General features: G+C 34.9%; 2 protein-coding genes across 2 annotated transcripts; both read right to left on the bottom strand.

The window, feature by feature from the left end:
- Positions 1 to 490: 490 nt before the first annotated feature.
- LOC144452439 (mitotic spindle assembly checkpoint protein MAD2A-like) lies at positions 491 to 5,829 on the bottom strand. Its single transcript, XM_078143532.1, has 4 exons — positions 5,811 to 5,829; positions 2,453 to 2,579; positions 1,063 to 1,166; positions 491 to 658 (listed from the first exon to the last, which is right to left on the bottom strand). Exons 1-4 carry the CDS (start codon positions 5,827 to 5,829, stop codon positions 492 to 494), a joined length of 417 nt encoding a protein of 138 aa, XP_077999658.1. The 3' UTR covers position 491.
- A 603-nt stretch (positions 5,830 to 6,432) lies between these two features.
- LOC144452153 (neutral ceramidase-like) lies at positions 6,433 to 23,777 on the bottom strand. The gene is made up of 19 exons (XM_078143190.1): positions 23,602 to 23,777; positions 22,330 to 22,482; positions 21,180 to 21,356; positions 20,163 to 20,290; positions 19,752 to 19,829; positions 18,338 to 18,458; positions 17,699 to 17,821; positions 16,847 to 16,933; positions 16,605 to 16,706; positions 15,572 to 15,653; positions 15,009 to 15,121; positions 13,697 to 13,791; positions 12,159 to 12,198; positions 11,526 to 11,624; positions 10,308 to 10,403; positions 9,203 to 9,346; positions 8,302 to 8,355; positions 7,578 to 7,663; positions 6,433 to 7,374 (listed from the first exon to the last, which is right to left on the bottom strand). Exons 1-19 carry the CDS (start codon positions 23,749 to 23,751, stop codon positions 7,194 to 7,196), a joined length of 2,109 nt encoding a protein of 702 aa, XP_077999316.1. The 5' UTR covers positions 23,752 to 23,777; the 3' UTR covers positions 6,433 to 7,193.
- Positions 23,778 to 27,142: the final 3,365 nt, after the last annotated feature.

A 27,142-nucleotide genomic window follows, 5' to 3' on the forward strand; every position in this document is an offset into this window, starting at 1 on the left:
TGAACTCAAAATGGATCATATTCACATTTTTTTACGTCAAATTAATGGAAATTCACTTATTTTCTATCAAACATCAGTAGAATTTGTTGTTTTGAATATGTCTAGGGCACAGTTCTGGGTGTGCGGCAAATATATTTACAGGCAAAGCTCTGCGAAATTTTCACTAATTTATTTCCAAAAATTTGACCAAATTTGATGTTTTTGTCCAGAATTTTGCTTCCACCAATCAATAATTGTTTCATACATCAATTCACTAGGTATTTTTAAGTCTATATTTGAAGTTTCATGAAAGGCAACTTTCTATGTGAATGGCCTTTGAAGTCAACAATGTATGCTACAGATCTACGTGCCTCACGGGGCTAGTGATTCTTCCCCATCTACCTTAAGGGGGAGAGGGGTCTTGACCTAAATGAAACAATTTCACTTGCTGAGCTTATGTGACATTTTAAGAGTCCCTAAATCATTCATTTGAGTTTGTCACTGATCACTGATCACTGATCACTTTTGTAGGTTACCATGGCATCCACTTTGTGTATTGTTGTGGTAAATGATCTCAGTTTAACTTCTTGGGCCTGTGGTATGAGTTGGGCACCGGATTCTGTCCACTTTTCAGGTACATCGGCATCTTTGTCTGTGTAGATCAGCAAATCAAACACAGCTACAAGAAAAACAATCAAATTTGAATCACAATGATGAAATGATACAAGGGATTGATTTATAATCACAACCAAGTGACACGTCAGTTGCTCTTCAGGAAATATCAGTGTTTGTTATCTATAGCAACACAACATCATCGGTCAAAGGTCCGAATACGTAATCTTTGAGTGGAAGTTTTGTTTCCTTGCTCTGCAATCAGATTTTGTGTAACAATATGTAACAATGTTAATTCCAAACTCTGAGCATAAATAAATTACTGCATACAATTCAATGACATACTATACTTGTCAATTTGTCATATGACAGCAGGAGGGCATTGGCTACTACTGATATATCCATCCTCTCATATCGGTAGTATACAATGCCCTCCTGTGGTCACGGAATAATGATCACAGTATAACTTACTCGCTCCTTCCAAAAGTGGTAAAAATGTAACAGATGCTGTGATTTGTCTGATAACTGCCTTGATTCCTTTGTTGATTTCTTCCTCCACTACTTTTCTAGGTTTGCTGGAATGAGATGAATATATCGTATGAAGAATATGTAAATTCTATTTGTGAATGTGCTACTCATGTAACACATGAAATAACACATTGTTTTCAGACAGGCTGCAGTGATTGGCTTAGATTGTATCACATGGTATGAAGCAGTGACTCAAAGTGACCTCAATTTGCATGTTTGGAAAAACAATGTCATTCCTTCAGCCTTCTGAACAGAAGATGCAAGTTCAAGTGTCTTTCAAATTTGTCTTCTGAATGTGTATAGCACTTGATTTATCATTAATACAGAATTAACAAAACACATGTTGGGCAATGATAGTAATGATCATATTACATATAAACTTTGTGTTCTAAGCTTGGATCTGCTTCCACTTTCTTACACTACAGAAGGGAATTGATTGATGTCAAGTTTATTGTCAATAGTTTGAATTGTAAATATGATGTCAACGTAGATAATTATATTTCTTTTAGGTATAATGACATCCTAACAACGAAAGTACCTTATTTTAAAACTCATATTCTACTTTAAACAGAATTCATTCTATTTTGAACTCTTTGTCATTTGATATTTCACTTGTCATTATAAACAAGCATTTGAAGAATTTAAATACTCAGATTGCAAATCATTACCATGAGCTACTCATGAACAAGTTTGATCATGAAAATCCCTGTACATGCAGGTGTCAGTCCGTCATTGTACAAAATGTTGTTGAATGTAATTTTATCTTTGTTTCCATTTATTGTGCACTATAACTGTAGTCTTTTTTTTCTATGTATATTTGATTTGGGTCCACATTTATAGGTGTTCATCACCTGTGTGGACTGCCTGACTTTTGTCAAAGTTAAATAAATAACAAAATGAAATAAAAAACATGTTAACCTACATGATTACATTCCCATACACGTATGCATTCTAACGTACAGCTATTAAACAGTTAGACTCTCTCACAGTCCTGGAAGCTTCGCATAAATAGCTAAAACTTGGGTTGTTTTGTATATATCTACTGCAATATTGTACTCATATACTAGTATCCCTGTATCCCTAGCCCTGTACTGTGCGCCCTCATCGATCACATAGAGCTAACAGTGGTAGGAGCTTCACCTAACACATCAACAAAATGTTAGCCCTATGTGATCGATGAGGGCGCACAGTACAGGGCTAGGGATACTGGGATACTAGTATATGAGTACAATTATGCAGTAGAAATATACAAAACAACCCAAGTTTTAGCTATTTATGCGAAGCTTCCAGGACTGTGAGAGAGTTATTAAACAGTATGCTACATAATACTTACCTATCCTCTGTCACTGATTTATCACATTCTGATTCAATATCAAACTGCCATCTTTCTAATACTTCATTGGTGTCTAAGTCAGTCACAACTAACACTAACTTCTGAATGGTCTTCTTTAATAACCACTCTGCAAACAAAATTACAACAAATTTGATTAGAGTTAGGGACTTCTACAATGTCACACAAGATCAATAAACAATGTTTGTCTGTTGGGGGGGGGGGGGTCTTCAATGGATTGCTGAACTTCATTTTCTCACTTCTAACCAAATTTAGAAAACTTTCACGTCTTCAACAATAACCAGTTCTGTATTTAAACTGAGATGTTGATAAGTTGATTACAATTTACTGCTAATGTGATATACAGTGCTGGTACTATTTTATTGTGTTTACTATTTCTTATAACTTGGCCCCACTTTTCAGTTTCGTACCCACTAACAGGTGGAACGGGCGCTATGCATAAATTAACGACCACATGGAAACTGAAATTGACAAGACACTTTGAAAATCACAACATACGAGGGCCACTAACAGAAATATACAACACCAAACAATTCTAAACGAAAACTGGTAATTCTCTGTGCACTAGTGTGGAGCCACCCGGGGTTCTTTTTGTTTGGCCCCTCCTTCAAATGTCAATCAAGATGACGTTCCCACACCAGTACAAAGAAGTTTACCACAACTAAAAGTTTACAAAATTCTGAGTGACCGCTCAGATACGGGAGGCCGACTACGCCAATTGTTGTAATCAAAGCCGAGGTGACGTTGTCTTACCTGAACTGACTATCGTCTAGTCTTGCTGCTAGACGTTCGGGCTTTCTTTCGATGCTATAACTATAAGCGAACGAAGTTCGCATGTGAGGGCTTGCCCGAACACGATGTTCCATCCTCGATAGCGTTGTTCGGCTAGCCGGCTGTGTGTCGTATTTTATCGGAAGAACATCCGAGGGCTAGCTGATAGAATCGTCATACACCAACGCTGTCTGTAAATCGTCCTACGGGATTTTCAGGGTGATACGATTATAGTTGAAGTCCTCCGCCGTTGATGGCGTCCTATGGGTTGCACCATTATCGCTATGGTAGGTGCCCCTCTGGAAACCGTTCATACAACACTATTGACTTGACTCATCATGCCTGAATGACATGAACAGGTGTAACTGTAAGGGCAATGTTATTCACCTCACTGTGTAAATATCTAGAATGCTGGGCTGGATATACAAAGGGTAGGAAGCATGACCGTCCATGACATTTTTTTGTAGTATTTATTAAATTTCTAGTTCTCCTAAGGTGGCTATATGGATAAGGATTGGGTATTTATTTTGGATTTTTAATTTATAAGACAATATTATCATGGCTTCCCACCTGAAAAATCAATCTGAAACAGCATAGAACAAGCCTGTGTTTGTAACTCAATACATTGTAAAAAGCTAAACAATGTGTAAAAAATTTGTTATTGTACGTACAATAACAAACTTTTTTATCAGTCTTTTGCTATGCATTGAGTTACAAACACAGACTTGGTATTATGTTGTTTCACATTATTTTTTCAAATAGGACGCCATGTAACATTGTTTTATAAATTAAAAATCCAAAATAAATACCCATTCCTCATCCATATGGCCACTTTGACACAACATCTTCATTGAACATTGGGAAACTGTGGCACAATGACCCTTTATACTTCCTCAACTCCCTGGGGAGTATACAATCTATTGCAGCCTTTATAAGCGCATAGGATTAAAGCATTCATATTGTAATCTCTATCCTACCAGGTCACCAATTATACAGCTGGGTTGCACAATCATGGTTCAAATCTTGCCCAAGGACTTTAGCCACTCAGAAACAAATGGCAGAGATGGAGCTCGAACCTGCAACCTGAAGATTACAAGTCAGCCACTCTAACCATTCACCCATCATAACTTCACAACCAGCAATGTACAGATTACAAGTCAGCCACTCTAACCATTCAACCATCATAACTCCACAACCAGCAATGTACATATTACAAGCCAGCCACTCTAACCATTCAACCATCATAACTTCACAACCAGCAATGTACATATTACAAGCCAGCCACTCTAACCATTCAACCATCATAACGCCACAACCAGCAATGTACATATTACAAGCCAGCCACTCTAACCATTCAACCATCATAACTTCACAACCAGCAATGTACAGATTACAAGTCAGCCACTCTAACCATTCAACCATCATAACTTCACAACCAGCAATGTGCAGATTACAAGCCAGCCACTCTAACCATTCAACCATCATAACTTCACAACCAGCAATGTACATATTACAAGCCAGCCACTCTAACCATTCAACCATCATAACTTCACAACCAGCAATGTACAGATTACAAGTCAGCCACTCTAACCATTCAACCATCATAACTTCACAACCAGCAATGTGCAGATTACAAGCCAGCCACTCTAACCATTCAACCATCATAACTTCACAACCAACAATGTACAGATTACAAGCCAGCCACACTAACCATTCAACCATCATAACTTCACAACCAGCAATGTACAAATTACAAGCCAGCCACACTAACCATTCAACCATCATAACTTCACAACCAGCAATGTACATATTACAAGCCAGCCACTCTAACCATTCAACCATCATGACTACACAACCAGCAATGTACATATTACAAGCCAGCCACTCTAACCATTCAACCATCATAACTTCACAACCAGCAATGTACATATTACAAGCCAGCCACTCTAACCATTCAACCATCATAACGCCACAACCAGCAATGTACATATTACAAGCCAGCCACTCTAACCATTCAACCATCATAACTTCACAACCAGCAATGTACAGATTACAAGCCAGCCACTCTAACCATTCAACCATCATAACTTCACAACCAGCAATGTACAGATTACAAGCCAGCCACTCTAACCATTCAACCATCATAACTTCACAACCAGCAATGTACAGATTACAAGCCAGCCACTCTAACCATTCAACCATCATAACTTCACAACCAGCAATGTACAGATTACAAGTCAGCCACTCTAACCATTCAGCCATCATAACTTCACAACCAGCAATGTACATATTACAAGCCAGCCACTCTAACCATTCAACCATCATGACTACACAACCAGCAATGTACAGATTACAAGCCAGCCACTCTAACCATTCAACCATCATGACTACACAACCAGCAATGTACAGATTACAAGCCAGCCACTCTAACCATTCAACCATCATGACTACACAACCAGCAATGTACAGATTACAAGCCAGTCACTCTAACCATTCAACCATCATGACTCCATGACCATCATATCATGATAATCAAAGCCTCTGATCACATTCATATGAACGTATATACCACAGGGTACAGCAAGCATGTTGGTGATGATTTGATTTGATATTTGTGGTTGAATAAAACTGATTTTTTTGTTATTTTTCTATTCCTGTGTAGTCTTTTAAGTCTTCTGATGGAATAATTCCTCCCCTTAGTGACTTAATAAAGACACTGTCCTTTCTTCTATTCAGTTCCCTTCATCTATTAAAATGAAAACACTTCACATCTTATAATTACCAAGGTATCGGTTTCACTCACAGTTTACCTACCATCATATCCTATGGGAGATTATCACATCATCTAAACATGCATTCACATACTGATTACACATTTGTGCCAGGTTTGGTTGAAATCATATGTCTGAGATAATGTCTGTGGTGGTACTGGACTGATGTATGGGACCCAAATTAGTAGTCACCTCCATCCAGGCTCTGCCTATTGGAGACTAATAAGACACTCTATATTTACACAATCAGGTGTATATTAATGCTCCATGTTGCAAACACATCAAAAAGCAGAATATTTCACATTCTCTTAGACTGAAGTATGATATCACTTTATCATATCCATCTTACCTTATTTGAAAAAAGATTCCAACATTACCCCACACAGAAATGAAACACCAAACTCTAGTGATAATTGATCTCATTATGGTGTTTATCCTTCTTTACCTGTCAAAGTCTCAAACTCCCTGGTTTAATCAAATCCAGGAATACAAATAACATCTGAGTGATTACATGACGGCTCCATCATTTTCATCACTTGCCACCATTTACAAGGATTAGGGGTGTTTGCAATATTGGTATATTAATATAATTAATATTATATCACTGCATAACTTATGAATATTAATAGATGAGGCTAATAACCTGGATCTGGTCAAGTCATGTTGATAGCCCCATCAAATGTCTATGGCAAAAAGATATCATGTTTTTTTCAGTTCTATACTGACATTTCACATCTCTTGTGTAGAAGCTCAAAGACAACAAACTAATTCTATTTAAAATGTCACAAAAATCATGAATAAAAATTAGATTGAGATATTGTTTGTAAAATGTCATTCAGTTTATATGCAAATCAGGTATGTTATGTGTCCGAGTCACCTTTTGCATTGTTTCGTTATTTCAAGAAAATTACAGCTTACTAGTTCTGTCTCAGGATTGAAATGCTCTGTTTGTAAAATGTTATTTGGTATATATGCAAATTAGGTAAGTTATGCTTCTGAGTTTGCATCGTTTTGTTATTTTTATCAAAGTTAAAATTACAGCTTACTAGTTCTGTCTTAACATAAAACATAAAGCATAAAACATAAAAAATCACAAATAAAAAATAAGATTGAGCTGTACTGTTTATAAGATGTAAATCAGTTTATATGCAAATTAGGTAAGTTATGCTTTGCTATTTGCATTATTTCGTAATTTCGAAAATGGCAGACATTCCACTGTAGGAGGTGATTGAGCCAGTGAAATGCTTGGAGTAACCAATGTGATGTATGCGATAAGAGCCAGGTTCCACTTCAGCAGGAATATCCCAGTATATATTGACCTGACTTTCACCAAGTAAGAGATGTGTACGAATCCATTGAAACCTGGAAAAGATAAAAAAGTATTGACAATTTGAAGAAAGATATCTGTTTAAGATATGTTAGATTATAAGTGGTGGTGATGATGGTGGTGGTAATGATGATGATGATGATGGTGGTGGTGGTGGTGGTAATGATGATGACAACGATGATGATGATGATGATGATGATGATGATGATGATAATGATAAAACTGCATACTCATTTACCTAGTACACCAGTCTCCATCATTGTATACTTGTTTCCATTTGCCATCTTTGTTCTTGTAATCAACACTCAGAAAGTTTTCTTCAAGCTAAATAAAAAACAAAACATACACCTCTAATTGTAAGTATAACAATGTGTGTATGGTTCTCATAATTAATGACTTGATAACAACAGTAACATTAAAGTGTTCATGAAATGCTGATAATTTCATTAGTTTATGATCTTTATTTGATTTATTTTATATCCAGGTTGACCAACGGGAACTAGTCCCATTTACAGACTCCTTAAAATACAGCAAAATATTTTAGCCAAAGAATGAAGGAAATTGGGTTAAAATCCTCGATATTGAGAGCATCAGCTAGAAAAATCACAATCAGGTAGCTGGACACAATTCTACATGTGGGAACATGATTAGGAATATGTGTAGGAATTCTTAATAGCAATACAGTACATGGGGTGAGGGAGGGAAGGGGGAGGGAGAGGGAGGGGAGGGGCAGCTCCATCCTAATTTCTATGTATAAGTAATCATATGTTAACAAAACTGTGCATTTCAAAGTCAAATATTTTGAGAGGACTTTAGCCTTGCTTCTTTAGTAGGTCCATAGTATAATGTCAAACTAAATTTGGGGGTTAGGAATGTATACTTTTATGACAAAATTATAGTAGACAGATTCTACCTGAAAAGTTGTAGGAGTAATCATCTTAGACATAATTGAACTAACTTACATTTGGACTGTTTCTTGGATTGGCAGATATAAATGACACCAGCACGGTTGAATTCTGTAGAAAATGAGAAAAACAACAAATGAATGACTATGTGAAAGTTCTCAGACTATACCATGGCCAGTATGTGTTCCTACTCTTATTGGTCCAAATTAATAGTAGACATGACTTAGGCTTAGTGTTCCACTCATGTAACATGACATTTTTTACACACATTCAGTCATCTTCAATCACAAAAGAAACAGTTTAATACACTGGTGCAATACACAGTTGGGATGTAGAAGTAGTGAAGTTGATATGCTGATTATCAGTTGGAAAATAAACAATTGCAGCCATTAAAATCATCAAGAACATATGTACTGTTTTCATGAGAAGCCTGTTTTACTGCACTGTGAATGAATAGCAATGCTTATCCTGCTGTGTTTATTGTGTCTCTGTTATTGTTAGTCTAGAGTTGAAATATGTCTATCTTTGTGTCAAAAATGTAATGTTCCATGAGTGAAACACCAAGCCTACATCATTTCTACTGCACACTGAAGACACTTCATTACATGGATCATGTAAAAATAAGTCATTCTCAGTACGTACATGCCAGCAATACAAATCATTACGGAAACAGATGTACATTTCTCATTATACACATGTTGACTGATCGTGAGGGCAACATCATACGTCTGTTTCCTTGAGGGACTGTGGGTCACCCCAACACAGACACTGTTTCCCAAGGGTGAAGTCCAGACCAAATGACCATGTATTGACAAATCACAACATAAGGATTAGCCGTGCTACAATACGAAATGTATCACTTTTGTATTAAATTAAGGATCCACATGTGTCCAATATTCATGGCAGATACAAAGGAGAATAAAAATGATAAAGATATGATACGACAGTATCAACTTACCACGGTGTATTTGGACTTGACATCTGTGATGACATCACCAAACTCCTTGCCTATTGGAGCTCTATCAAAGATCACCGGTGGCAACAGAGATATCTGTTGATCTAGGAGAAATGGTGGTGAGGGACCTGGAGACACAGATTTGCCCTAGAAATAAAGGAATAAAGAAAATGATATGTTTAATTATTCATTGATTAGTACTCAAAGGATACATAACTTACAGCTCACATCTGTACAGAATAAATAAAAACATGAAACACAAAATCCCTAAAAAAAAACAGTGAAAGGGTGAGTAAAAACAAAGACAAGCTACACATATACACAAATATAACTTGGCCCATCAATTTAACAATCTGACAGCTGAGGGCTGACGGAACAAAACTCTTTCTGTATCAAACTTTGGAGCATCTTTGACCAGATGGGAGAACATCAATATATGCATTTAAAGTGGATGTTTATTGTGCACAGTATTGCACAATCAGTAAGGGTCACAGAGAGAGCAAGAATATGATAACAAATAGTGGCTTGTTACTAAATTTAATTTTAGTAAAAGTTTGCTCTCACTAATTCATTGTAAAATCTTGAGTATAATTATGTATACATGGCTCTCAATCTCATAATGATACTTTTGGAATTCTGAGCTCTTTAAGTCATTGAAGTCTGAAAATATCTTAATACTAAATATAGCAGTTGAGTTGTTCCTTAAATGGAAAGGTGTACTTGTCCACTTGAACTGGAACTTATAGATAGAGGTCAAGGTCAAAGATCAAGGTCGGTTAGAAAGCTCCTTATGGATAAAACAAGTCTAAACATTCAAATGAGGTCTCTAACTATTAATCTTCCAGAGTTAGTGAGCAACAAATGTGAAATTTTTATGACAAATATGGCCGCCATTCAGCCACTATTGCAAAGATATAGACTCAAAGTGATGTGCATATAATGTGGACTACTCAGTATCTGACATTTGTGCCAAGTTTGGTTGAAATCAGCTCAAAGCATTTCAGCGATAGGTCTGCCATGGATGTATGCATGCACACAAAGGGACAGAACCCAATGTAGTAGTCCCCCTAGGACTATGCATATTGGGGACTTCAAAGTGCATACTTACTTTTGCTAGGGCTTCAGCAAGTATTTTGAACTGTTGGATATATGCCTCAAGTGTATGTGGTCCATAGATAGTGGAGGCTCCTTCATAACGTTGAATCTGTAGGTTTGTCCCAGGGATAAAAAAAATGTACATAATGGTTACTGTAAACCTAGATATATTCACTACTAGAAAATTATGCAATTTTACAGTCTTCAGCTAGTTCTCAAAGATTAATTTTTACTAATTACCAAACTGTTACATCATGTTTATGTACAAGAAGGTATTTTAGTCACTACTTATTATCAGACTGGTACATTGTGTTCATGTACAAGAAGACATTTTAGTTACTACTTATTTTTGCGTTTTTTGTAGTCCAGTGAAATAAACAAAAATAAGTCTTTAATGAAAATTGCCAAGTTTTTAGTATTTCATCAAAAAGCCAAGAGTGCAATCGCAGTCAGTCATACATTTAGCACTTTTCAAATGTCTATTAGAAGGTCCAGTTTTGATAAGGATTACAGTTCTGGCAGATCTAAGAGCTATAGAAACATTTAACCCATAACAAAAACAACACAGTAATTATGATACTATGTAATCCTTATCGCTTCACAGATAAATGCAAGAAGCTGCGATTATATCTCCCTTGCGCATGGCCTACAAAGGCAACCTATTATGGTTACAATAAATATATTTAATGCAATATATCGTCTGACCTCGCTGCTTTCAAGATGTTAGAAGTTGTAGTTTTTGTAAGACTAACAAGTTGCACATGCGACAATGAATATTCATGGACTCTGAGTTCATACTTAGTAATGAAAATTTCTACCTACAGAGTCAAACTATTTCTTGGAAGTGAAGCCAAAATTTTTGTTGACATCTCATTAGCATTGCCAGGGTGTATTACATCAGCTGCTCCTCTCAAGCTCATTTCAAGTGTTTCTTCTGGGATACGTGACAATAGCCGATTCTAGTACGACACCCCTGACGATGCTGACAAGATGTCAGTGAAAATTTTGGATTCATTTCCAAGAATTTTTTTTGATTCTGTGGGTAGAAATTTTCATTACTAAACTTGTACACATACGTTTAAAATCATGCACTTCTCCTAAAATAAACTTGTAATTTCTCCTGTTTTGACTGACGTAAACATTCTAGGCAAACAAATTGTACTTGCAGATTTTTTGACATTTTTCTTAATAAAAAGGATTCATTTTCTAAGAGTGCAAAATTTATTTTCACCTGGTATTCTTCATTGGTTGTTATGTAATGAGTGTAGACATTGGACAATCCTGAAATAACAACATGGGTATCTTCTGACCAGCCATTGGCTATCAAAGTCTGGGGATTGAAAATCATTAATAATTTGAATCAGTCAGTCAGTTAGTCAATCAGTAGTCAGTCATCAGTCACAGTCAGTCAGTTAGTCAGTCAGTCAGTCAGTCAGTCAGTTAGTCAGTGAAACTGTTAGTCAGTCTGTCAATCAGACAATCCATCAATCCATCAATCAATCAATCAACCAATCAATCAATCAATCATCAATCAATCAATCAATCAGCCAGCCAGTCAGTCAGCCAGTCAATCAGTCAGTGAAACTGTTAGTTAGTCAGTCAGTCTGTCAGTCAGTCAGTCTGTCAATCAGACAATCAATCAATCAATCAATCATCAATCAATCAATCAGCCGGACAGCCAGCCAGTAGTCAATCAGTCAGTCAGTCAGTCAGTGAAACTGTTAGTCAGTCAGTCATCCAGCCAGTCAACCAGCCAGCCAGCCAATCAATCAATCAATCAATCAGTAACTAATAAACAAATAAACACACCAATCAATTCCACTGTCATTAAAAATAATCTCAATTACTCTGTGTATACACTAACCTGTTTAACAGCATCTCTAGTCCGTCTTCCAGACATGGTACTATATATGTATAATACAAATATACACAGGTTTAGTCAAATTTTGGAATACTCAACATTGTAGGGTATATCTTGTACGTACAGGTTGTCATGATGATACTACACAACTTAGCATAAAATAATATAAAGATCTAAATGGTCAAATGATGGGTCATATCCTTCACCTAATTCCAGAGATTGAATATATCCAATGTGAAAAGGAAAGAAAGTTATCAATTATACTTGTTTGTGTTTGGAGCAAAAGTTCAATTCAATGATTTACAAACACAGATGAATTTTGATTTGAAGGAAACAAGAATTGGTAAGTAAAACTGACACGTCTAAAAATTTCCAAATTCTTCTTTACATATAATAATAATGAGAAAAGATAAAAAATTGTGTGTTTCCGATAACCTGACTGACCCTAGTTTAAACCGCCAACCCTAAACATTTTTCATTTAAAATAAAAACATAAGAATTTCTTTGTCTTCTTGATCTTCATACACATCTGTTTTCTTTCCCAAGTCATGCCTGTACATATTTCATCAAACTATCACAGAAGGGCTGGGGTATTCTGACTGACATTTTGGTTTTGGGTCGAAGCAATGTTTTTCCTAAAGCAGTGACCTGTGTATTGACAATGTTAACGTTGAACGGGTGACAGAATATAGATACTTAGGAACAATCTTGGATGACAAGTTAAATTTCAAGGCCAACACAGATTCCATTCACAAGAAATGTCAATCTAGATTTTACTGTCTACAAAAAAACTAAAGGCCCTAAATGTAAATGCCAAGGTGTTGCAGACATTCTACAGAAGTTTTATTGAATCAGTTCTAACATTTTCTGTTCTGGTTTGGTAGTCTAAGGACTAGCTACAAGAATGTCTTGAACAAGATTGTAAATGAGTGCAGTAAAGTAGTGGGCGAAAAGCAAACTAATTTGAATGAATTGTTTACATCTCATGCACAGAAAAAAGTTACGGAAATGATAAATAACAAAGGCCACGTTATGTCTCAACACTTTGAACTTCTGCCATCAGGGGATGATTTCATATCCCAAAATTGAGAACAGTTAGAACCAAATCAAGTTTTGTGCCCACTTCAGTCAGAATATTAAACCAAACTAGATGATTTTTTAAAAGGATATTTACTCTACATTGCTTTGTTTTATCAACAACTCTGACTTATACAGGTCTATACAGTGGAATATTTACAAGATTTTAATGGCAAACTTTGTTATTTATTGTGTGTTTAAATTATGTATTGGAAATCTTTTAAAGTTTGTATTTTGTTTTTTAAGATCTGTGTATGGAACCACGTCACCATAATTTCTCTTATGAGAGATAATAAACTTTTCTTGTATTTTGTATTTTGTATCATTTCAAAAATAAAAACAATCAAAGAGATGAAATAAAATGTAAAACAAAATATCAACCTAACTACCCTATTTTCTGAGGCCATGTTATCGGAAGCACACACATTTTTTTCCCACCTAATAACACAGTGACTATAATTTACCTGAATTCTCCAGGAACAGCAATGATGGCTAGATTACCAACCTTCAGTATCTGAGTATCAACTATATCAGGATGCCAGTCATACGGTATTTTGAGCTAGAACATAAATTATTATAAACTTAAGTACTTGGTAGAAATAATCACAGTAGCTCATGATTGAAAAAAAAAAGTGTTTAATAAAATCCTTAGACTTTTGAAAGTCTGCGTTTCTTTCTCCATGTTACAGTATAGTTTTCATGACTTACAGTGCACACTGCATGGATCAAGTAACGTTATTTCAAAAGTAAATATTGACAATATGAATTGATGCCCAACATTGACCAATGTTATATAAATGTGGGTGTCTAAATGTGTATGGAGAAAAGTTGGAATGTGGGTATGGTTGGCATTGACGATTGAAATAAGTGGAACTATTGTTTCAGGCATCTTAAATTGTTAAGGTTTTTATAAAAAATTCATATATTTCTGTATATAGAGGGAAGGACACTTTGTGAGGACTAACTGTGTGAGTGGATGATGGGTTCCTACTGTATACTAGTATTTAACTTTTGTGTTTTGATCCATATTGCATACATGTACATATAAATTGTTTATTTTTATTCTGTATTCCCTCAAAAAATTGAATCATGTATTAATGACAATGACACCACTTCTAAGAACATTTAATGTTTGCCAATTTTTAATGTTATTTCCATGTTGGATTTAAACTCTGTTGTGCCGTTGTCACTAGACAGATTTAGCTGCATGTAGTGCTCCACATGCCTAGTGTCATAGTCACATGATTCAAAGGCAACACACATGTTCTGTAGCTGCAGATGTCTGTATCTACAAATGGTAGTCTACACATAACTGTAAAATTTGTGTGAACTTTTTGTCATTTTTCTTCAATTGAATGTTGTTATTTTGATATCAAACTTCAAAGTACAGAAATGTACATGTAATTGTAAACAATTGTTGAATTTTTCCTTTGGGTACTTTTACAGGAAAAATGTTTAAAATATTGAAAAGTTCGGGAAACAATAGCATGCCTTCAGCCTTCTGAACTGAAAATGTGAATGCTTGTGCACGCATGTTTCACTGTCTTCCATGTGTGTGTTCTGAACGTGTATCTAAAAACAACGATTTATGTGTCATTACATATACACCTGTATGATTATAATCCTGTGTAGGTATGAGTTCTAACGTGCAGCTAAACTTTTCTACCGTCATACAAAGAATTGAATGTAAACAATATTTATATTAAATCATATCATCATTATTTGTCACATAAAATTAAAGTTTTTACAAATTGAATAATTCAAAAGTTGGCTCACCTCTCCCGTTGGTAGTAGGATTGGTTTAGGTTTTTGGCACTCTACAAGTTCTTTGGATGGTTCATGTATCAAGTTTCTGACTGCATCCCAAAACAAGGAACCCGAAGTTGATCCTAGAGAAAAACACAGTACATGTAAGTGAATACAACATACTACTCTGGCAACTGAGGTCTTGGTTTACTAAGATAGGCACCAACTAATCATTACAACATGTTGATATAAGCTATTGAATCGATGGTGGTTAAATTTACTTAATAGTAGGGTGGCATTTCTGATGACTTCCATGATCTTGCACAGTACATTTTTGGGGACTTCAAATGTTAACACTATCGTGATCAGGGTGATTAGAATCACACAACAGGATAACCGCTATCACCAACTTGTGTAATCTACCACATCAAACAACAATAGTTTTAGTTTGTGTCAAAACCCTGCATCGTGGTATGTACAAGAACATATTACTACAAAAATTATAAATATTTAGTTCATGGAGAACTTTTCCTTTTAATATTATGAATGTTGAAATATTTTTATGAAAAGCCATGAATTGACCCGGTACATGCCTTGAGTGAAGTTGAATGCACCTGGTCCATCAGTGGTACCGGCAGCAAAACTATACCCCATAGATGGCTTGCAAGTTTTCACCTAAAACAGAAATAAAAAGAAATAGCAGGTATGTGTTACTGGATAGATATATAGTGACTTTACAAGTTAGTTCTCTTCACCAAGTTAGTGTTTTAGAAGTAATCAGTGATCAACTCATCATAACCTGACACTCACTTATGTCTGTCTGACAAATATTACAGAGTTTAATACTTTTATGTTGTATTAATGTTGATACTGTAAACGCAATCAGTGCACTTACCTTTTTGTCCGATTAATGTAACAGTTAACATTGTAATCTCTCACTTACTTTCATCTAACTAATCTTAACATTGTAAACAATCACTTACCTATTGTTGATCAATGTTAACATTGTAAACAACACTTACCTTTTATCCAATCAATAATGACATATTGCAATGTCACTTACCATTAGTCTGACTACAGTTAATAACTAAAGTTGACACCATAATTGCTTACTTACCTTTGTCTGACTAATGTTCACAATGTGTAATCACACTTACCTTTGTCTGATTCATATTTAAGTGGCTGTATGGATGAGGATTGGGTATTTATTTTGGATTTTTAATTTATAAAACAATTTTATCATGGCGTCCTACTTGAAAAATCAATGTGAAACAACACTGACCAAGTCCATGTTTGTAACTCAATACATTACAAAAAGCTAAAAAAATGTGTAAATAAATTTGTCATTGTACGTACAATAACAAACATTTGACACATTTATCAGTCTTTTGAAATGTATTGAGTTACAAACATGGACTTGGCGTATGTTGTTTCATATTGATTTTTCAAGTAGGACGCCATGATAAAATTGTTTTATAAATTAAAAATCCAAAATTATTACCCACCCACAAAATTATCATCCACATGGCCACTTTAACAGTATACTCGCTTACCTTTTTCTGGCAATGTTCACAATGCAATCACCCACACTTACCATTGTCTGCCCAATATTCACAGTGTACTTACCTTTTTCTGACCAATGTTGACAGTGTAATCACTCATATTAACATACTGGTGAATGTAACCAACTGATCCTGACAGAGAAGTAGATGCATTCTGGTATAGAAGCTGTAAGAGATGAATTAAACACACAATTATTAGTTGACAAATGTAATTAATGTCATCATTCAAACGGATAGAATAACAACTGATATTTACACTCTATTAATCCAAACCAGATTAGGATTACAATGTAAGTGAAGACTTACCACGGCCTTATCAAATTGTTGTTTACCAATTATCTGTGTGCTTTCCATCATGTTTTTGCCAGGTCCAGAAGCAATACAAAGTTCACTCTGATCAAAAAGAAAACGAGAAGGAAGTCAGATTTGCCAGTAGTCAGCAGTAAATGAGTGACAATACAGGGTAAAATTTTTGACTTGTTTCATACCTCAACGGCTTTTCTTTGACAAAGTTTGAGTTAAATTGGATTTTTCATTATCCTAGCAACTACTATCTGTACTATTCGACAAACAACATGTTATGAAACAATGTGATATTTTACAGTCATGTGAGGTTTCACTTTTTATTTGACATCTAATGTATAAAACATATTTGTGTACAAATACAAAATCATAACTTTTCAATTCTAACTGTCTCTCAAAGATTATTGTCAGTAAACTTGTATGATTCAGGCTACAGATCTCTCCCTTTCCAGATCTAAGATAATACAATGGAAGGCAGTTGACTTGAAACAAAATGTTGTTTGGCTCAACTAAACTCTTAATATGGTTGCCCAGTTTGTTCATCGTCTGGCAGGACATAAAACTTGCCAACATGGCTACATTTTCTTTGCATAAGATACTTTTATTTTAGCACCCACTTCCTGTGACCCACCTAACTACCATCTCTGTCAAGGGTAGTATGAGACGCAGTACCACTTTTGACTGTCTACAGCCCCCAGGGGAGAGATCGCCGTCAGTAAATGAAGTCAAAGGTGGAACTTTGTCTCATACTCATCACATTTACGCATCCTCTCTGCTCAAGCTTTACCCCGGGTGGAAAGACATGGTCAAATATGATGATTCATACAGTGATTGTTTAGATAGACCCAGACATACCTTGCCATTGCATGTACTTGTAGCTTTATCACAGGGTAGACCAGTATCTTGACAGTGTGGACCCTTCGTGTTAGGAGACACATCTCCCTCATTACTCTGTGCAAAAGCAGCGACAAATGATCCCTAGGAAAAAAGAAAAGAAACCTAGAAAACATCAATCTTCCTGAACTGAGCTAAACTTGAGAATTATTTAAAACACGATAAAAATATGTATCAACATAATTTCATCTCCACAAAAACTAACTACATGTCTATTTGGCCAATGTACCACATGTAAATCAAATTGAACACGTTTGAACAAAATATATTGCATTTCTACCCTGATCGTTCTACATCACAACACATGTCTACATCATTAATTTGTTCAAAATGTGTTCAAAGAATAGTGAAGAAATTCAGAGTTACTATTAATCTTCTGATTTTTCAGAAGTTATTGTTGCCCAGGTTTAATTATTTCAATTACATTATTCCCTAATATTTTTCCTTATTTAGCCAAAAATACTTGTGACCTAATGGTTTTGTCATTTCTCATCTTTGACTCGTAGTAACAAAGCCCCTTAGGTTACTTAGATGACCATGTTGTAGTTGTGAGTTTTTGGCATGAAATGACCATGCTTTGTAGTCACTCAATGTACTTACTTGACCAGGTCGTGATCCAGGATTCATTTTCTGTTCAAAGAGATAGGATGCATACCCTTTGTTGTCACTACTTATCAGTTTATTTGTGTTGTTCATACTTGTACAATGGACAGCAAACCAACTAAAATTGAAAAAAATAATATTAAAAAAACAGAATAACAAAAAAGTAAAATACAAAAATAAAAGAAATAAAAAATAATTTAAGGAAACCAAAAATAAACAGAATTATTATCATAGCGGTGTCCAAAAGCTGCTATGTAAATTCAAGTAATTTCAACATTTTAGTTTGTGGTCATAAATTTATTTACTAATTTCCCTTTTATAAAACAATTTTATCATTTTGTCGTACTTGAAAAATCAATGCAATGCAACATAGACCAAGTCCTTGTTTGTAACTCAATAAATTGCACAAGATTAATAAATGTGTAAAATGTTTGTTATTGTATGTACAATTGTATGTATACAATAACAAACATTTTACGCATTTATTAGCTTTTTCAAGTTTTTGTAATATATTGAGTTACAAACACAGACTTCGTCTATGTTGTTTCACACTGATTTTTTCAAGCAGGACGCCATGATAAAAATAAATACCCAATCCTCATTCATATGGCCACTTAAAAATGTTGCTGCTAATACTTTGTTGAAGTAAATTTCAACCTAGTCTCAGGTAAAAATCATGAAGATGAAAGAGGGGTCACCATGCAATTTTTTGAAAGTGCAAACAAAATGATCTAAACTTTTATCAATATTGCACTTCAAAATGGCCATCAAATGCACTGTAACTCTCAGGTCAAATAAAAGATAGCCAGTTTCCTTGAAAACAAGACGGTGAACGACTAAATTTCTGTGACACGATTCCAAAAGGACCAGAGCAACTAATACTTTCTTATGGTTAACTTTAAAGTCATTACTTTGATTTTCAAACAAAATGGTCCCTAAAGCACATTCTATCTTACTTAAAACATGGACAGCAAACCTAAGATATAAAGTAAAATATCATCTAAAATTTTCAAAAAAATTGGAATTTGGTGTCCTTTAAGATGGCCATATGGATGAGGATTAAGCATTTATTTTGGATTTTGAATTTATAAAACAATTCTATCATGGCTTCCTACTTGAAAAATCAATGTGAAACAATATATGTCAAGTCCTTGTTTGTAACTCAATAAATTGCAAAAGATTAATAAATTAGTAAATCTTCGTTATTGTATGTACAATAACAAACTTTTTTTACACATTTTCTAGTTTTTTTGCAATGTATTGAGTTACAAACACAGACTTTATCAATGTTGTTTCACATTGATTTTTTCAACTCGGAAGTCATGATAAAGTTATTTTATAAATTAAAAATCCAAAATAAATACCCAATCGTCATCAATATAGCCACTTTATTATCATAATATACACTTACTTGACCATACCAATGTCTTTACCATTCACATCCAAAAGTTTCAGGAGTAACATAGTTTTATCTACATTGTACTTATATCTGTAAAACAAACGGTACAGTAGAAGATAAGATAAGATAAGATAAGATAAGATAATATCATTAGATGCTATTCTCCAACATTTTTCTTCATTCGGCTAAGGAAAATACAAGTGACCTAAGAGGCCTTTGTCACTAAAAATCATGAGTATTTTCCGGCTGAATGAAGAAAAATATTTGACAATAACATAATTATACCAGTGCCTGTAATATCAACAACAAAAAGACAGCTTGTAGGGTCTAGTTGAAGATTACACCAACAGATTGAGTTCCACAAACATTTCAAACTCTTATTATTTTTATTTAATAAAACTATCAAATATGATCATGACTTACTTTTTTTTCTCATCTGCTGGGTTATTTTCATATGCTGTAGGACTTCTGTTGATATTAGAATTCAATAACTCTCCTTCATTTATCATTATATTCCCAGGTTTCAAGTTATCATGTGCCTTTTGAACACTCTGAAAGTTCAAAATATGAATATAAATTAATATTTTGTCAAATGCCACATCTGGTTCAGTACAAAGACATTTTCCACTCACAAGTTGACAGTAAAACTGTTCAAGTCGCTGCAACGATAATAAAAGGGCATTTATTTTGGATTTTTAATTAATTTTATAAAAATCAACTCCACCATGTTTCTCCCACTTGAAATTAAATGTGAAACAGCATCCAAGTTTGTTATTCAATCAATTGAAAAAAGCTACAAAAGTGTGGGAAAATGTGGTTATTGTACATCGCACACATTCTCGCAAACCGAGTTATTATTTCTACCACTACATTTCGAAATAAAAGTGGGAGGCTCGTTAAGAACGTTGCCATAAAACAGGCTGTGGTTTGCGACGATGGTCGTACAATGACAATATTTTACACACTTTTCAATTTTTTGCAATTTATTGAGTTACAAACAAGAACGTGGTATATGTTGTTTCATATTATTTTCAAGTAGTATAATAGTAAATTTGTTTTATCAATTTAAAATCCATGTGGCAACTTTAATACAACAGCTCTACCTTAGAATGTAACACTCACAGACATGGTTTATTTGGTACAGACAGAATGTTACAATGTAACACTCACAGACATAGTTTATTTGGTACAGACAAAATGTTACAATGTAACACTCACAGACATAGTTTATTTGGTACAGACAAAATGTTACAATGTAACATTCACAGACATAGTTTATTTGGTACAGACAAAATGTTACAATGTAACACTCACAGACATAGTTTATTTGGTACAGACAGAATGTTACAATGTAACACTCACAGACATGGTTTATTTGATCCCCTCACAAGGTGATATCAATTCAATAATTAACTACATGTACCATGATTAAAAACTTACCTTGACAATTCCTTGTACAATGGCTTCAAAGTTTTGATAGATAAATCCCAGAGATGTAATATCAAACAAGACAAACTGTTGAAATCCAGCTGGGGCAGAGTGGGTGTGAATGCCACTAAGACATAGATTTTGTTCAGTGTACAAGTTTCCATATAACTTCTTTAGTCTATTGAGTACCTGTAAACAAAATGTGTTGTCCTCTGATCAAGCAAATACTATGACAGAACCTCATGATGTGTGATTGCAAGTGTAGCATACTCAGTGTTCTCTGTGCCAGTACTTTCATGAGCATAGCGTATGAAATTGCAGCAGAAAACATTGCAAGTACGAGTGCAAATACCCCCTGAGTACCTACACTGGCACTCTCATCGAATGGGGTTTTGTTATTATTACATATGTTTATCTGAAACAAACAAATTTCTGTAAAAATGACACTATGCAATCACACACTTTCATGTGGAACAAACAATCGCATCTTAATCTTCATATCATTTGCATGTAGGTATGCAGTAATGTTTTTGGTATTGCATTGCAGTGGATTTTTAATTATTAAGACAACTCTACTAGATAAGTATGTTTTTATACTTGAAAAAAAAACAAGGTGAAACAGACTCGAACAAATCTGTGTTTGTCACTCAATAAATTACAAAAAGTTAAAAAGTGTGTAAAAAGTTTGTTAATAATACATACAATAACAAATCGTTTAAATATGTTTTAATGTTTTACAATTTATTGAGTTTCAAACAAGGATTTATTTTATGTTGTTTCATTTTTTTTTCAAGTATAAAAAGATAGTAGAGGTGTTTTATGAATTAAAAATCCAAAATGAATTAAAAATCCAAAATGAATACTCCATTTATCATCCATAAAACCACTTAATTACCACCCTTAATAAAAAGAAAAAAAACACTGGTAGGAAATGTTGGTAAAATGACTGCCAGGGGTACTATAACCTCTGAGATATAATTCAGGTAGCTTCTATTAAGATACCACCCTTGACAAAATCTTGGTAAGGAACCTAGGTAAAATGACTTGGAAACTCAATTACCTGCCTTAAAAACAAGGGTAGGGTAAAATGACTGATCATGAATCGCAGGTAGATCTTACCAATATACTACCAGCAACAAATAACTGACTGAAATACACTCACCTCCAATTTGACGATTTGAGAGCCCATACAATTATCAGCACTTATAAACAATATACGTTGTTTGTCATCGTTGATATCAGCTATGATGTAGGCTCTACTGTACAGTTTCAGATGTATACCACCAGCAGTTTGAGATGGGTCTGCATAACCCATCTGTAGTAAAACATGTCACAGGGTCAATAATTAATCATTCAAAAAATTATAACAAATATACAGTACATGTACATCCATCAAAATTCCAGTACAGTGTTTTTGCTAAGGTTGGGGAATCCTGGTATAACAGAAAAGGGGCATATGGTAAAACTGGCATAGTTTCCAAGGTACTACGGATAATGTTGTGGAGATCATGACCTTGGTTCCAACAATGTCGGGAGTGTGTGTATGCCAATATAATCATTGGAAGGTGTGGCCTTCAGCTCAGCCAATGAGATCCAAACACAGGTAACACAGTGCCTTTAAACACATCACACTGCAGTAGTAGAGGTAAATAACCAATGCCTTTAAAACTTCCAATATTGGTGGCAGCAGTGGGACCAAGAACTTACCATTGATTGTGAGACTTGTGTTGTTTTACATAATCAATTTTTTGCCAGCATTTTACTCATGTCTTGAACTATTTTAACAGCGGGGAGGGTCATGTTTTAGAGAAAAAAAGTTGAGGGAGGGCTACTTCTTAGCACGACTGAATTGGGGGAGGGTGACATTTTACGCGACAGCCCGAGCCTGCTTTCCACTGACCCTCCCTTTGTCAACCTCGGTATGATAAAAAAGCTTTAATTTTTTTTTTAATTCAAAAATTCAAAGCCCAAAATAAAAAAAAACTCACTACAACTATTTCAGAAGTTGTGCGACGTACATGCTGATTCCTCCTAAAATATACGTACCAGCTTACTAACGGGCAACACATTTGGTGGTCTGAGGTACCAGTAAGAATTATGTTCCTCTGAATGTGCACACTTACTCTAATTAGTGGTGTGTAAATGGTCTCAATTAAATAGTAGGCTTAGTTTTAATCATCTTTTATTCACATTCACCAGGCGAATTAAAAAAAAGCAGGAATCAGAGTCAAAGGGCACATCCTGGTTGTAACTTAGTGTAATGGGAGATGTCAGCGTACCAGGTAAATTTAAATTTAATCTAACAAAAACAAAATCATACCAACTTGTGGTCATGTATTAAAGTCATACATAGTATGTTATTATAACGTCTAAGTTTACCAGTAGGCGTATATCGACTGGATGAAGCTATCACAAGTCATAACTTGGCACTCACCATGTTTACATCGGCAGCAGGTCCCGTAATATCTCCACTTCCGACACCAATGTAAAAATTACCAGACTGACCTTCTGGACGACAACAAACTGTACCAAATGATATAAAAACAATCGCAATAAGAGCAAAATTGGCCATGGTTTCAACCATCGTGGATTCCGGACCAGGCAGGACTCAAAGTGCAAAGCACGAGTTACTACTCAAAGTCAGGTGATACTTCAAAGGATTATGTCACATGACTTCAAGGTCAAAAAACTCTTGCATGTATTGACGCTCAGCTGGACGATCAACTCCCGGGGATCAACTTTGCGTGTTCTAGTGATTATCCGAGATTGACGTTTAGTTTAAGTTTTAACTTGAGTACATGCATCTAGTATGGTTAACAGTATTACACCAAATTAATATAAATTGTAGGCGTCACTTCTTTTGGTCCTTAGTATAACTCATTGTAGTGCAAACAGAGCTACTCCAGTATAACCCCCGCCCCCTCCTATGTCAAACTAGATACGTGCAACCCAGTATGTGTGTGGTGTATGTATATATATATATATATATAATAGACCTCCCTCCACTGGCTATGCCTACACGTGTAGGGTATATGTTTTTAGCTAATAAGCTTATCTCACCCGTCTATTGCTTCTACTTATTAGCCTGTACGGTAGAACAAATAACGGAAAATAGATACAGACACTAATGCTCTTGATTGATGGATAGGGTGACATTAGCATACGTAATATGATTAGCATACGTAATATTGGGCTCCAATCCCAGAAATCCCTACTCCAGTGTACAGTCACGTGGTAGGTTCATGCATGTACAGGGATAAGTTCTCTTATTTTTTATAGAAGTCACTCAAAAAAGAGTAGTAGATGTGACTGGACATCAAGTAAAGTAGCAAGGTCAAAACCAGTTTCGTCTTTTCTTCCCTTCTAGAAGACTGAATGATTATCTTCAAGCATTTACATTGATCGATATGCAAGACATGAAGTGCAACTGAGTCTGACGTAAAATATCCCTTTGGGTAAAGTGGATTTTCACAGTGGATTTCCAGACTTCTTACACGCACCATATGGCAAACACTCCTTGGGGGATTTCTTGTGTTATCTAGATTCCCTGGTCGAAGTTTGGTCTCTGAAGCTGATATGGACTATTGAGTGAATTGGCGTGATGGACACAGTATTAAGAGTTATACCATTTCAACCGAAACGGACTGCTTCGAATGGACTCGCATGCTTCTCTTTCGATCTCAAGGAAACAATTATAACTTGAGTGACGTAGTTCATAAGGTGAATTAAAAACACTCATTACAATACTTTCTGTAGATTTTCAAGTCTTGTTATCATCGTGCCCTTATGATCTAAAATACCCTCACGTTTTTTTTTAAATCCCGATGGAGTCGGGCTTAATAACTTATTGATTGCATTGCCCATGGAAAAGTGACCTTGGATTACTAGGTCAACAACAGTCACAACTGTAGGTTTTGTGAATTAGATGGAAATGACCTGTTCATCGACAATTATACAGATTCTGCAGTTTGTTTCAGTCTTATAAGATTAGAGGAGATGAGAAAAGAAATAACTGTCAGCATGGGATATTATCTTAAAACTTTTTGAGTTGCTTGAGAACTTAGATGGTGTCCACTCTGGTTGTGATGACATCGGATACTTTAAACCCATTTAAAGCAATGCTGCAATATATATATATATATATATATATATATATATATATATATATATATATATATATATATATATATATATATATATATATATATATATATAACTCGGTGAGTATCAATCTGCTAACACAGTGCTCTATATCTATATATATAACTATATATATAACTATATATATATATATAACTATATATATAACTATATATATATATATATATATATATATATATATATATATATATATATATATATATATATATATATATATATATATATATATATATATATATACAACACGTTTTTGTTTTAAATACAATTTTAATAGTGTACGTATAATTGGAACATTCCCCAGTTGCAGGTAATGCAGGATAAATGAGGGGAACGAAATATTTTTTATAGATCAATCACGTCACCCATTTCACTTGGAAATTTCCAAAGTAATTGGGTTTAGATAATATTACCAAGGATACGACAGTGATCTACAAGATCGTTTAAATCGATGTATTGAATTCGAAGTCGTCAGTACAGAAAATAAATTTCCCACCAGAGGGCTTTACAATCAATAAACGTGAATCATTCATATTCCCAGTGGCATACATAACGGTCAGTGAGTTTATCGTTCGTCCATGACAAAACGAATTACTATATTATGTATCCCGTATCCGTGCTAAATAAGTTTGTTGTTTCCCAGATTATATGAGAAAGCCTTGTTCCAATAAAACGATGTGGCCCTGAGTGTAGCTGATGACATATTGCAGATGAGATGAGATTGATCGCGGTTACTAGGTGACTATATCAACAGAGCCGGTGAACGGCAACTTGCAACGGGCTGTGTGTACCTCAGATCACCAGCACCAGTGCATATACACTAGTGGTATTTGCACATTAATGCAGAAATGCATGCGAATGCGAGTGTTATAATCATGATAATAGTTCGTTTTCGTGTTCGCATAGTATCATTTGTATTGCATGATATTTGCTGTTTTCGACAAACTTATGTAATAATAACAACGACCCATGCAGCGTCAGTATTACTAGTGTAGGTACTCTTAGACTATCATGGTATTTGCACTCGCGTTTGCAGTGTTTTCTGTTGCACTTTCACAAACGTATGACTCCAGAGAACACTGCAGGCACTCGTGCAAATACCCAAAGGTAGTACATGTTGAGTATGCCAGGTTCTGCCATATGAATATTACCGGAACGTGTACCCAATTCGTACAGATGCAAAGCTTATATATTAATCTCAGTTGTACCGAGTGCTGAGTCGCATCGTCAAATTCGATGTATCACATCTCAGGCAACCCACACAAGAGACTATATTTGAGATATGGTACAGATGAAACCGTAATACATATACTGCCATAGGTTAACGAGTTTGGATGCTATGTTCAGTACAATGACAACACATAATCTCTATTAGGGTAGACAACACGAGTCATCATATTAATATCATAAATAATTGGTAACGCAAGATTGGTCCAGCGGTTATTTTTGTACATACAGAAAATAGTGAATATTTGATATAAAAAAGCGAGTAGACTGCCTTCTCTTTTATGTTGAATTGTTTTGACGAATTTATGTATTAGTATTAAAGCTGTAGCATAATATTAACCCCATAAATCTGTCATGAATCTATCATTTCTATTTTAACAGGTAAAAGTCTATATTTCACCTCACTTCTTTTGGTATATTCGGCATTTAATATATCTTTAGCTAGTCAGGCCTCCTAAAGTTCAAGTAGTATCAAAACAGATTTTATTTCGGTAGACCACGTGTGCCTTCCATCCACATTGTAAATCAATTTTTCCTGGCATTCAGTAATTAAAAAGAAAGAGTGTGAGCCAATTCTTCGTGAGTACTTT

Source organism: Glandiceps talaboti, chromosome 22 (assembly GCF_964340395.1).
Source record: "Glandiceps talaboti chromosome 22, keGlaTala1.1, whole genome shotgun sequence".
In the NCBI taxonomy this organism is placed as follows: domain Eukaryota; kingdom Metazoa; phylum Hemichordata; class Enteropneusta; family Spengelidae; genus Glandiceps; species Glandiceps talaboti.

Coding starts and splice junctions, on each gene's coding strand:
- LOC144452439 (XM_078143532.1), bottom strand. Junction 1,167..2,452: donor AAATCAGTGACAGAGGATAG/GTAAGTATTATG, acceptor ATCTCATTCCAG/CAAACCTAGAAAAGTAGTGG. Junction 659..1,062: donor ACCACTTTTGGAAGGAGCGA/GTAAGTTATACT, acceptor TTTTTCTTGTAG/CTGTGTTTGATTTGCTGATC.
- LOC144452153 (XM_078143190.1), bottom strand. CDS start 23,751: ATGGTTGAAACCATGGCCAATTTTGCTCTTATTGCGATTGTTTTTATA. Junction 17,822..18,337: donor CTGGATCACGACCTGGTCAA/GTAAGTACATTG, acceptor CTTTTTTCCTAG/GGATCATTTGTCGCTGCTTT. Junction 15,122..15,571: donor TGCATTCAACTTCACTCAAG/GCATGTACCGGG, acceptor GTTTTTCTCTAG/GATCAACTTCGGGTTCCTTG.